We start from the raw sequence: 13,801 nt of genomic DNA, 5'->3' as shown, positions 1-13,801 counted from the left end.
GCTTTCTTGAAGAATCCCTTGAAATTTTTATATATACGTCACGCATATCGGGATGTCTTGTCATCTTCGAAATATACTGATATCAATAAAATTACAAATCATTTATCTTCAATGAGAAGTTGCTTTGAGATGAATGAGTCATACCATAGGGTCATACACAAAGACACACACCCCAAGCACAAATCCATATACATCCATCATTTAAAGAACTGTCTAGCCGGGGTTCGAATTCGAAACTCCCTTTGTGTCAGGCAAGTATGGTGACCGCTCCGCCACACGACTTGAGTACAATAATAAGTTCTGTTTTAGTGGCTAGACTTTTAACATGACATTTAATATTATATAATGGATTCTTCTAGCAACAACGCACTTTGTTACAAATCGTCCAGCAACTATGTATTATTATCGTGTTATTTATTACACGTTTTTGTATAGATGTAGATTTACTGTGAGAATAGTTCTGGGACAATGGAGTTATGATGACAAATATATGAGAACTACAAAATTACAAATTATACTTGTATAAATATAACGTACTAGTTGTTGCCCGTGACTTTGTACACGTATACCATATATATGTTCATAATATATTGAAGTATAAAGAAGTAATTATTATTACGATTATAAACATATTTAGTTTCAAACAGACATTAACCATTTCGTCCCTTATCAACTTGTACAACATTACCATAGTAATCGAATGAACAGAATGTAAGTTTCAAGGGCAACGTTAGTTAAAAATAAATATTCTATCAAAGACAATTTAAAGTGGTACTTTGAATTAATAAGATATTTAAATAAGACAAGTTTAAATAAATTAACTAAACAGATAAAAAACGATAACTTTGGTTTCTTGGTTTAAGAAACAAATTTTCATTACCAACATTATAAAACTGAACTGTAATCAATAAAATAGAAGTCCTACCTGAGTTATGATAACAGATATATTGATAAATTATTAATGTGGAATGCTTCTTTCAGGATTTACAAAGTGGTAGAACGAGTACGCCCTATATGGAGTTATAGATGTCTATGGGCTGTCCATGTGTCCATGGGGTATTTAAAATTTGGCCGTACCGACAATGCCAAAAGTCATAAAAATTTGATTTTACCCACTAAGAAAGATATAATAGAGAAAAAAATATTGTAAAATTACAATTATGGATTTTAATATTATTTCAGTTTACTAATAAAATCTACACAATAATGATAGATAATTTATACTTAAAATGTAATATATACTTGAGTCACAACATATTACGCCTTATTTACGATGTTTTGACCTTAAAAAAACAAGTATATTTAAACAAAATAACTTAAGGAAAAAGAACATTGACAAAAGTGCAACAATTGCGCTGGTAAGTAGAATACCGATAAGATCTAGTTCGTAGTACTCTTTCCAGGACATGTTCGCTGCGGGTGCACGCAGATGCTTCGCTCCGCCGTGCTGCAGCACGTGCTCTATCCACAATATGGCCCGCTCCATCGGAGATTGAGGCTGATCATTTAAAATCTTACGGAATCTTCTTATGTTTTTCAGATAACTGTAAAGTAATTTAAATAAAATATAATTCTCGTATGGTTCCGTAACTCCTAACATGAAAAATGTTATCACGAGTAAACATTTTGAACAATTAGATTATTATGTTAGGATTAAAACTACTTCGCAACAATCCACTACTAATATGTAGGATGTTATAATATATTTTAAACCATGCAAAAAATAAAAAATATACACCACCATACATACCACCACCAACACGTGTTTCGCTCCAAAACGGAGCATCGTCAGGGTAAGTTGACTCTACGATGGTTAGTAATCATTAAGTAATACAATAGCCTGATACAATTACCTATCTACCTAACAATCAGATTAGTGAAATTATAAAAGAAACATATATACTGCCGAATAAAACATACAGAATTGTGTAATGTTTAAATATTCGAACCTGCCAACCTAGAACACAATATTGAAGTAGCAGACTCTACTGTTCGTGCAAATTAATGGAAAAATAATTTAGGTAAGTCGAATGAAATTGTATTTATAATATTATTTATAGGAATCTGTCTTTCCAGATTCCGAACTTAGTTCAAATTAAAATCAGAACATAGCAATGATTGCTAGCTGCTGCTAACAAAGTACAATATAGTCGAAACTTGATGTACCGTACTACCGTTGTTTACACTAAGGTTACATTTTACCTTATATCTTCAGCGACGGTTAGTATAGCACCTCTAAACTCATTTTCTGTAAGTGAGATCCAGTCAAGTTTTATTCCAATTTTATGATGGACGTATTTCTCTACGTTAAACCACTGGTCTGCAAACATCGGTATGCCAATTAGGGGTACGCCGGCGCTAACAGCTTCATCTGTAGATTGTTTTCCTCCTTGTGTAATAAAAACCTTAATATTTTTATGCGCTGTAAAATAAACCATTCCATAATATAAATGTAGGCATTCTTTGTAAAAAATATAATTTATAAGTAGTACAAGAAATACCATCTGTATTAAAATATTTTCTATTTGTACAGCTATCACAACAAATGTAAGATGTTTCATTATGAAATGTACTTGAAAAACATTGTGTGTTTTGTCTTTATAATCGTTCAATGTGACCTTAATGAACAGCGGGGAATAGTTTGTAAATAAGAGTAATATTATTATCTTACTAAGAAGATCAGCTTGAGGTAACCATTCAGAAACTTTAACGTTCTTCGATACTCCTGAAAGCTTCGTGTTATCCATTTTCCATAACACATCGTACGGCAATCTCGAAAATACTTTAATCATCATTTGAATTTTTTCCGGCGGTAGTATAGATGATTTGACATTTGTACCAAAACTTACATATATTACACCGTTTTTGGAGCTATTTAGGAAAGAGAATAGATCCTGAAAATTAAATAAATAAAGATATTATATTATGTACTAAAAAATAAAATAATTCACGTTACTGTCTTTTGGTTTATAGATCATGGCTAAGTCTTTTATGATATATTTTTAGTCTAATCCTCTTAGGCTACAGTGAATTTGCAAATACGAGTAGCTTAATTTTAATCAAAATTTAATTAACATAATAGAGTAGCTTAGCTTAAATATTGAAAAGACTGCGTGTATTTACTTCTTTATTTTAAGAGGCTCAACTTACAGTTATATTAGGCTGAAGCAATGGTTTTGGAACTGTCAGGTGTACACCACCCATATAAACTACACTAGATGGCACAGGAGGATTATCCATTAGAAGAGATTTCATATTTTGAAAAAACATATCAATGTTATTGTATAATTCAGACAACGGTGGAATATCTTGACCAAAATGTTTCTTAAACATTTTATTTTGTTCGTGTTCATGTAAAGCTGACATACGATTAATAAAATAATAGTAAAACAATTCTTTCAATTTTTCCCAATATGTTAGATTGTAAAGCCTTTGATTTGTAAATGTTGGATATAAAAGAGGATGGGTTGGTACCCCGAGAAATCCATACGTTCCTAATGTTGGTCCAAATGAACTTATTGAAATCACTGGTGCTTTGTATATGTGAGAAAATGCTAATGTTGGTCTCATGCATGTCTCCAATAACAATAAATCAAAACGTATATTATTCTTATTTCTAATCATATTCTTCACTGTTTTCACTTGTATTTGATTTTCGAAGGTGGCTGTAAATACCTTCAAAAATACATTAAATTGTTTGTATAAATCATTGCTTTTTCCAACGTCAGCATTCACAACTTCCGTGTGCCAATTAGAATATGATACATTACTGACATCAATTTCGGTTAGATTCACGGGCGCCTTTCCTGGCGCATAATTTGGATCCGTTGTAATAACTACAACTTCATGGCCACGTTTAACTAACTCTTGTGTCAGAGGCCGAAATACAATTTGGTGGCTTATTGATGGAGTTGGAAACACTGCTAGTATTCTTGCTGAATCTGTTCTAGTCACGATACTAATGACTATTACCACAAATACATATATATCCATTTTAATATTTATGCTCTGTTTTGTCGACTTCGTTGGTTTATTTCTTCTTTTCACTTAGTGCTGATAAATTCTCACGTAAAAGTAAATAAGAACAGGTTTTTAATCGCATCTATCGGGTGCCTGTAGCACTACCATGAGTTGGCATAGAAACGCCACTATAGAAATTGTAAATAGAAAACTATTGTCACTTTGCTAGTGAATAACGTAACTACTATCGTTACGGTATTTCTTGACAACGTCTGTCAAATTATGACTCATGGGACTGAATTTGTATGGCAATAGATCATAATGACATTCGCTAGTGATTTGATTTCGATAGGTTTTTACGTATCGAGTTACGTAGCTACGTAGCTCACACTACGGATTTTAGTTCTACGAGTAACCGCCAGAGGCGCTGTACAATTTTTCATACATTTATTTTACGCAGTCGCTAGCGAGTAATACTTTTGTAAACTCATGGTAGTGCTACTGAAAACATTTTAGTTTGTATAAAAAGTGACTTACACGATTATTCATTTAGTATAGTTATGTACATTATAGAAATACCAATGTGGTTCTCAGTAGTAAATACATGCAAAGATGGTTTTGATGATATTATTGATTAATTTAATTGAACTAAGTATTTGTAATTCTCTTTCTAAGCTATTTCTAGCTAAAATATAAACAATATTGAATAAAAAGTTTTACTTTTATTGACAATGTCACAATAATACATTCCTATTTTAATAATGATAATTTTATTTTTAACTGAGAACAAGATGACCTTAAAGAAAAATAAAACAAACAATAATGCTATAACCAATTTTATTATCACATTATGTATATTTTATTATACATATTATAGAACTATACACCACAGATACAGATTTTTAATTTTAACCAAAATTTAATTAACACAATATATTTACTGAAATTTACACTGATACCTATAATATTTAACAAATTTTAATCTAAACGTAACTTTTAATGATCTTAAATAACCTTAACCAGATAGAGTAGAGTAACAGTAGTATAAGATACAACGCAAAAATTAGGCTGATAACTATAATAATAACAAGATCTAGTTCGTAGTACTCTGCCCAGGACATGTTCGCTGCGGGTGCACGCAGGTGCTTCGCTCCGCCGTGCCGCAGTACGTACTCCGTCCAAGATACAGCGCGTTCTAGAGAAGATGCGTAATGATCATTTATGAGTGATCTAAATCTTCTTATATTTTCACGGTAACTGTAATAAATATCAGAATAGACGCGACTAATTTTAATCTAGTGTTTAAGTATGATAAGCTTATAGGAGGTAAACAAACAAAATACATAATATATCATTTACTTTATAAAAAGGTTAGATCTAGTCTTATTAAAAATTTAGTACAAAAGGAAATTATCGTACTACAAGTCACTCGATAATATTAAGTATCACTAAAATCAAAGAAAAAACCCAAGTATGCTCTATTCTAGGTGAGTACCACTAAAGACGGTAATAGAGAGCCTCACATTTATGTGACTGGAGGTATTTGTTTTTGGTTGCTATTTACCTTTCATCTTCTGCGACAGTTAGTATAGCAGTCCTGAATTCTTCCGCTGTGAGTGAATACCAATCCAGTTTAATTCCAAATTTATTTCGTACATATTTCTCAACATTATACCACTGGTCAGTAAATATACGTATGCCAATAAGTGGTGCGCCAGCGTCAATAGCTTCGTCTGTAGATTGTAGCCCACCTTGTGTAATGAATGCCTTTATTTTTGGATGTTCTATAATGATTAACAATAATAATATGTCGATTAACGTAATAGTATTAACATTGAGTTTGATTATAGTATTTATATGGAAAGTTGTTTTAAAAATACTTGCTCAAAAGATCCGCTTGAGGTAACCATTTAGCAACTTTAATGTTCTTTGATATTCCTGCCAGTTCTTTGGTATCCATTTTCCATAATACGTCGTAAGATAAACTTGAAAATACTTTAATCATCATTTGAACTTTCTCAGGCATTAGTAGACATGTCTTTACATTTGTCCCGAAACTTACATATATGACACCATTTTTAGAACTATTTAAATACAAACTCAGGTCCTGTAATTAAATAAATTAAAAAATGCGTCTCTGCGATGCTTCCGTTTCACAGCACTAACAAAGCCATATCTGTCTTTTAGAATAAATGTTACCAGCTTTTTTTTAAGTCGGCACAGCCCAATTCGCAGAGATTACAATCCAAGAGTTACAATTCTTTTTTCAGATACTTATCCATGTGTTTGATCTGATCAATATTAAAAAGAACCAAAAACCATTTTTATTCCAATAAAAACGAAACATCTCAAAATTCAATCAATACCTGGAAACATCCAATACCTGGGGTAATTCCTTTGTTGGTGTCTGATGTAAGCCTCCCATATAAATTACATTTGGCGAAAGAGGTGGATTGTCCATGAAAAGAGAGTACGTATTATGAAAATACATATCTACATTATTGTACATTTCTGACAACCGAGGAATATCTGGATCAAAATGCCTCCTTAAAACTTCATTTTCTCCATGTTCAAATAAATCATAAATATACTCTAAATAGAAATATCTTAACACTTCTTTTACTTTCTCCCAATAATTTAAATTATACAGCCTTTGTCGTGGAATTACAGGATATAAAAGGGGATTGGTAGGCAACCCTATATTTTTATTTATTCCAAACAATGGTGCATTAGTAGTCATTAATATCACTGGTGCCTTGTAAACATGAGAAATTGCTAAAGCTGGTCTTGCGCACATCTCTAGTATCAACAAATCCCAATTGTCCCATTGTTCTTATTTTTAACAATTTCTTCAAATGGTTTCGTTTGTATCTGGTCTTCAAATATTGTCGTAAAATCCTTGACAAAAACGGTGACTTGTTTGTAAATATCGTTGCGCTTTCCTACATCAGCTTTTATGAATGACTTTTGCCATGTAGCATATGATACATTGCCGACATCTATTTCTGTTAGATTCGCGGGAGCCTCTCCTGGTGGATAAGCAGGATCAGTAGTAATAACTACAACTTCATGGCCACGTTTAACTAACTCCTGTGTTAGTGGTCGAAAAACAACTTGATGGCTTATTGATGGAACTGGAATCACTGCTAGTATTCTTGCTCAATCGATTCTGCTTACAATCACCGATAGTATAGCCACAATTAAGTATTTATCCATATTATATAATTGAACACTGAACTCTGTTCAAAAATTATAAAAGAGAAACAGAAATTAAAAACATTAATATTATTCTCAATTAGTAAAATATACTTTCCAGAAATAATTAAATGACACGAGTTTTCTTACAAAAGGTTTCGGTTGCGCTTTATTTCATTTAATTTTTCAAGAAAATATAATTAAATTTAATTAAATAGTTTACCACCCATTTCCTCCAAGCAATCCAAATAATGTATGTAGTTTCTTTTTAATATTGAAGTAGCTCATTTCAGCCCGACATCTATAATCGAACCCAGGTAAGATAAAATTCCTAACTGCTGTTGATAACATTCGCATTGCTACCTTTGAGGACTAAGTTGAAACGCTTCGAGTAAGTCTCCTTTACGGCATCATTGAATACAGAAAACAGCAGCCCTGCAGTGCAATTAACCCTGCAGTCTTAAGGCAATCAACAGACTTTCTTGGACAGCCTAGTAGTTTAAAATTCAGCTTCTCACTTTAGGGAGTCTAGCGTTAAGCATATAATAGCGAAGAAATTATTGCAAGAAAACCTACACAACTGAGAATTTTGCAAAAGAATAAAGTTCTTATAGGAGTGTGAAGTCTACCAATTCGTATATGGACAGCGCGGTGAACTATGGCCTCAACCTTTTTCACTCTGAGTGGAGACACTTGCTTATTTGCTTAGTAGTCAGGACCAAAAAGGATTATCGGAAAGACTTACTTGTTTGCCTTATCTTTAGACTAGTAAGGATAATCACTTACCACGTTTAATGCAGAATATATTTTGTTCAAATATCGTTTTACTCCCAAACCATACAATAAATTCGCACTATCCGTATTAGTTACTGCTAATTATTATTGTATTTTAAATCTTAAATAGCATGCTATAATTACGGGTATTGCGGTACAGCACTAAATGAACAATGAACAATATTTATTCCATAGAGTATTATTATATACATGTTATAGAGAGGCAACTCTACATATTTTTTGTCCCCCCTAAAGCGCCCCTAGTGGCCTGCCCCAGAACTACTCACGGGTTTTACATACATACCTATAGATACCTATTATATCTTCATTGTTCATTATAATATGTATTAAAATTAGGTAAATTATAAGTTTTATCTCCAAAACACGAACTATAAATGACTGTGTTCCAAAGATTCACATTTACAATATACTTTTTCTTTCTCAATTTTGATACAAGAACAAAACTACATTTACATACTTAACAAAATTTCAGAAAGATCCAAAAATTTGTGACAATGTCAATCTTTGAATCACGCTCCTTTACAGTTGATGTTAAAGATACGACTTACGCGGGAGGTATCAAATATGTACAGTTGTCACAACGGTGTCTCTCTGAAGTGCAAAAACAACTTTTCAAAATTAGAAATGATTAACGAAGTTGCGGACATTTGAGAACAGACCCATCATTTTGACATTTAATTGTCACTCCGTCGCCATTTTAATTTGAAGCTTCCGGGGCGAGTCGTTACGTGGCGCTAGTATCTGCACAAAAAGTCATTTTGTATGGAAGTGTGCCCCCCCCCCCCCCCCCGATTTATTCTTTCTGTTCAGACATTTCAAATGGGTGACCTTCATCTTACAAAAAACCACATTTTTTTCTCTATTGACAGAGATGGTTGATATTAAGTGCATAAATATATTGAATAAAATTATATTTATCCAACAAGGGCATGTCTGTCTACGAATAATTTATAAAAGGCTTACACATTTACTGAAAGTCAAATATGTTAAATCGGTCAATAACAATTTTCATTGTCTTTATATAGTTAGTTGTATCAGGCGTTACTTTGCGGAAATCCATGCTATTAAGTTAAGATTAAAACTACTTCGCAACAATCCGCTACAAATACGTATAATGGTATATATTTTAAACCATGCAGTATGTACCACCCTCCCTCAGGATGTATGCAGATGCAAAAAAAATATATACACCACCATACATACCACCACCAACAGGTGATTCGCTCCAAAACGGAGCATCATCAGGGTAAGTTGACTCTACGACGGTTAATCGCTAGGTCTTAACGATTATATCCCTGTAGTCCCGGGACTACAATAGGGCTACGGTATCCCCTGCCTGTCGTAAGAGGCGACTAAAAGGGGGCTTCCAGGGTTGCGGGCGGCAAGATTGGGCGGTCGAGCCTTCCAGCAAGCAACTCCGGGAAGGACGGCGGTATGTGTGGTCGCATACCGTCGTAAACTACTGGAGGTACGAGTACATCTGGCTCGATTTGTTTCCTGGAAATAATGATAGGTAGTGTTCCATGACGCCTTGTATAATTTTTCGTTACACACAAATTTTAAATTTACCGTTAATAATGAAATGGAGGTACTTACCGTGATACCTGAGTGTCTCACGTGTCGGAAATACACAGTAAATCGTATTAATACGGCACCATTAGCAAGCACGCGGACAGCCGTCCGATCAACATCACGCTATGGGGCTAACTGAAAATCAGGGCCGCAGTCTACCTGCTCATGGCATTCGCTGAGTTTGTCCCCATTCACGTTTCTTGCAGCACATAGAAGTTTAGTTATGTATTGTATTTTTTTTACTCTTACATTTTTATAAGTATTCTGTCTTATTTATATACTTATACATATTGTCTTATTTTTTAGTAACTAGTTTTATAACCGTGCTTTTTTTTTAATTATTTTGTCTATTTGCAATTGTACTGTGTGTTGCAATATGCTTGAATAAAGTATTTTCTTTCTTTCTTTCTAAACACCAGACGGTGTGGTAAGTCCTGAAGCTCATCTAAGAGGAGCCCAAAGGGGCAACGCGTTCAGAGGACTCCGGTTGCGTTCCGTAGAAGATCCCGGAGTCCACTTGGTAATGTTAAGGTCGGCCACCGGGGGGATTTAGCGTGGTAAGAATCCCACTTAACCCTGTGTTGCTCCCACGGCACCGGGTACCTTTTGAAGGTTTCCCCCTCGTAAACAAAAAAAAGTCTTAACGATTAACCGTCCTATTATTATTAGGTTGGTTAGGGTATTAGGTCATTCTAGCTTTTTTGGGAATTACGAAACCATGCGGTCTATAATTACGACTCGACGTTAAAAAATCCATAAAGAAGCCTTTGGTTATATTTTTTTTGTTATGAAAATTCTTAGTTAGCATTTAACTGTAATATAAGTTAAATGTTAAGTAAGTGCGAATGTGAATAGTGGAAGTGGTATGCGTAATTTAAAATTATACAAAATAAATAACTGTCATTTTACTATTTATATACATATTTTTTAATATATAAAATTGTAATAGACCGAATTCTATTTCATAGTTTATATTTGGGCGTCGAATGGGCTGTGGGCACTATACATTTGTGTAATCCATTAGTAATTTGTTTAAATATTGTATGAAATCGTTCAATGTAACTTGCATGTCTATTGAATTTTTATTTAAATATACAACCCTATTTATTTTTTTATTGTAATTATCGCAACATAAAGCTTCTATTAAAAAGATACCTTTATTACAAGCTCATTAAATATACCTTTTTTTCCATTTTATTTTATTTCGTATTTATTATTATTATTATTATTTAGTATAGTTGTACCGCCTTCAATTTTTCTGCACATCCCTAAGGTTGACTGGGAGAAAATGCTATTTAGCATTAAGTCCGCCTTTTGTACCACACTGATTTTAACATGGTCAATAAAGAGTAAATAAATAAATAATAAATAAGTTACTTTCATAATCATTACTCCTACTTTTACTATTATAGTATAGGACACACACAATTAATAAATGTATTGTTACCCAAACAATAAATGTTTACGAATTTATAACTTTAATACGTTTAAAAAGCTTCAACACCCTTAATTATATATAATAAACCAAGAGGTACAAGGAAACCAGTGCAACAATCAAGGTTATGATTACAATAATAACAAGATCTAGTTCGTAGTACTCTGTCCAGGACATGTTCGCTGCGGGTCCCAATAAGGTCCATACATTTGCACGCAGATGCTTCGCTCCGTGGTGTCGCAGCACGTGCTCCGTCCATAACATGGCGCGTTCTAGGGATGATGGGAACTGATCACTTATAAGTGATCTAAATCTTTGTACATTTTTCCTGTAACTGAAATCATAAGTAAAGTTATTATAATTATATTTGATACAAATAAGTTTAAAATAGCATTTTGGATACAAATAATCGTGTAATATTACTAGCATAAAGATATGCTCTGGCCTATCATGTTTGGCGGTGCTGCCATCACAGTTGAAGCACGAGAAATAGAACCTTTAGATGCATTAAAGTAATTATTTTTAACCATACTTGTCCATACATTTCCAATCAGCGCCCCTAGCGGACTGTATCAGAACTGTTTGGAAATGTATGGGAAATACGTAAATAAGTAACGTATTTTTAAAGGTGATAGAACCCTTTGTAGTTCGACTGCGGCGGCACCACCGCCTTACCTATTTCTACCTAATAACAGTAGTGTTACGCGCTGCTGTGTTCCGTTTTGAAGGGTGTGGTAATCCAGTCCGAGGCGTTCCAGCTTAGTCTTCAGGGGTAGCGCCGCACCTGTGGCTGACCTGAGGTAGGTAGGTATCTAATCCTATCTGGGGTTGATTACAGATGTCCATGGGCGGCCGTAGCCACTTACCATCAGGTGGACTGCATGCTCGTCTGCTACGCCTATATTATAAAAAAAGTACAAAAACAGTCATTGTTGTAAAAACGTGAAATATTAGACTAAGAGTACTGTTGCTTACCTTATGTCGTCAGTGACAGTTAGTATAGCAGCCCTGAATTCTTCCTCTGTGAGTGATTCCCAATCCAGTTTAATTCCAATATTATTTCGGACGTACTTCTCTACATTAAAGCACTGATCGCCATATATGGGTATGCCAATAAGCGGTACTCCAGCGGTAATGGCTTCATCTGTAGATTGTTGTCCACCTTGCGTTATGAATGCCTTAATTTTTGGATGTTCTGTAATAATAATGAAAAAATGTTATCAATTTTATAGAATAATCAACATTGACCGGTTCACTATTTTTAAATTCATATTTTAACTATGATTTACTTACTAAGAAGATCTTGAGGCAAACATTTAGAAATTTGAATATTCTTTGATATTCCTACCAATTCTTCAGTATCCATCTTCCACAATATATCGTAAGGCAAACTTGAAAATACTTTTACCATCATTTCAATTTTATCAGGTGGAAGAAGAGATGTTTTTACCTTTGTTCCAAAGCTTACGTATATGACACCATTTTTGGAACTGCTTAAATACAAATTCAGGTCCTGCAATTAAATAATTAATATCAGCTCGTAGATCTTATAACTTGACGAATGTCTCTGCTGTTATTAATAATCCAAATCATATTTTTCAAAATTTTGAAAACAATCCATTATGTTCTTTAATTTGAAAGATATTAAAAATACTAAAGTTGACAAATATGATATTCCATTACTAATCTGTCTTGTAATTACCATTACAAATGTCAATGTATAACTGTTTGGATGACATTAATTATTACCTTTGGTAATTCCTTTGTCGGTTTCTCATGCAAACCTCCCATATATATTAGGTGATACAGGAGGGTTGTCCATTAGAAGAAAATGCGTGTTTTGAAAAAACATGTCTACATTATTGTAAAGTTCTGCCAACGCTTGAATGTCTGGACCAAAATATTTCTTCAACATTTCATTTTCATCAGGTTCAAATGAATTATAGATATACTCCATATAATAATAACTTAATACTTCTGTTACTCGCTCCCAATAAGACAAATTATAGAGCCTCTGACGCGGAACTACAGGATACAAAATAGGACTGGAAGCTATCCCCCCCATCTTTGCATATATTCCAGTAAATGGTGAACCTGAACCTATTGTAATTATGGGTACCTTATAAACGTGGAAGAATGCTAAAGCTGGTCTTACACACATCTCTAGTAATAATAAATCGAAAGTAGAATTGTTCCTATTTTTAACAATTTCTTGAATAGGCTTCGTTTGTAACTGATTTTCAAAGATTACTTCAAACACTTTGACGAATAATTTGACTTGTTTGTGAATATCTGTTCGCTTCCCAACGTCGGAATTCAAGACTGTCTGTTGCCAACTACAATACGATACATTCCCTACATCAATTTCTGTAAGATTTGCAGGAGCCCCTCCTGGTTGAAAAGCAGGATCAGTAGTAACAACTACAACTTCATGGCCACGTTTAACTAACTCTTGTGTCAGAGGCCGAAAAACAACTTGATGGCTTATCGATGGAGTTGGAAACACTGCTAGTATTCTTGCTGAATCAGTCGTGGCCACGTTGATTAAAACTATTGACACAAGTAAGTATTTATCCATGTTATGATTCTGTTCAGAACAAAAAAGTATATATATTTAAAAAGTTCACAAAAGTTAGATCTAGTAAAATAAAACAACTTACAAAGGCTTCCAGTTTTGATTGCGCTCCGAACGATTTATTTTTTACAGAAAATATAATTTAAAGCACTGTATAATGTATATAGCTCATGTCCTGCTCTGTAGACCAAAAAATAAAATTTTAATTTAAGGAAACTTACCTGTCATCTAAGATCTTAACACATATTCAGGACCTCAAGTGTCGGTTT

At 33.5% G+C, this 13,801-nt stretch overlaps 1 protein-coding gene, 1 long non-coding RNA gene and 1 pseudogene across 2 annotated transcripts; all 3 read right to left on the bottom strand.

Moving 5' to 3' along the window:
• Positions 1 to 3: 3 nt before the first annotated feature.
• LOC140754998 (UDP-glucosyltransferase 2-like) lies at positions 4 to 4,108 on the bottom strand. The gene is made up of 4 exons (XM_073090161.1): positions 3,151 to 4,108; positions 2,672 to 2,894; positions 2,203 to 2,422; positions 4 to 1,544 (listed from the first exon to the last, which is right to left on the bottom strand). Exons 1-4 carry the CDS (start codon positions 3,991 to 3,993, stop codon positions 1,265 to 1,267), a joined length of 1,566 nt encoding a protein of 521 aa, XP_072946262.1. The 5' UTR covers positions 3,994 to 4,108; the 3' UTR covers positions 4 to 1,264.
• A 683-nt stretch (positions 4,109 to 4,791) lies between these two features.
• On the bottom strand, positions 4,792 to 13,732 carry LOC140754970 (UDP-glucosyltransferase 2-like; annotated as a pseudogene).
• On the bottom strand, positions 6,982 to 9,647 carry LOC140754999 (uncharacterized). Its single transcript, XR_012103725.1, has 3 exons — positions 9,547 to 9,647; positions 8,499 to 9,447; positions 6,982 to 7,199 (listed from the first exon to the last, which is right to left on the bottom strand). It is a non-coding gene; the product is annotated as an uncharacterized LOC140754999 (long non-coding RNA).
• Positions 13,733 to 13,801: the final 69 nt, after the last annotated feature.

Source organism: Epargyreus clarus, unplaced genomic scaffold, assembly GCF_041222505.1.
Source record: "Epargyreus clarus isolate Ecla_fem2 unplaced genomic scaffold, WU_Ecla_fem_2.2 ptg000032l, whole genome shotgun sequence".
Taxonomy (NCBI): Eukaryota; Metazoa; Arthropoda; class Insecta; order Lepidoptera; family Hesperiidae; genus Epargyreus; species Epargyreus clarus.
This window is presented reverse-complemented; position numbering and strand designations above follow the sequence as displayed.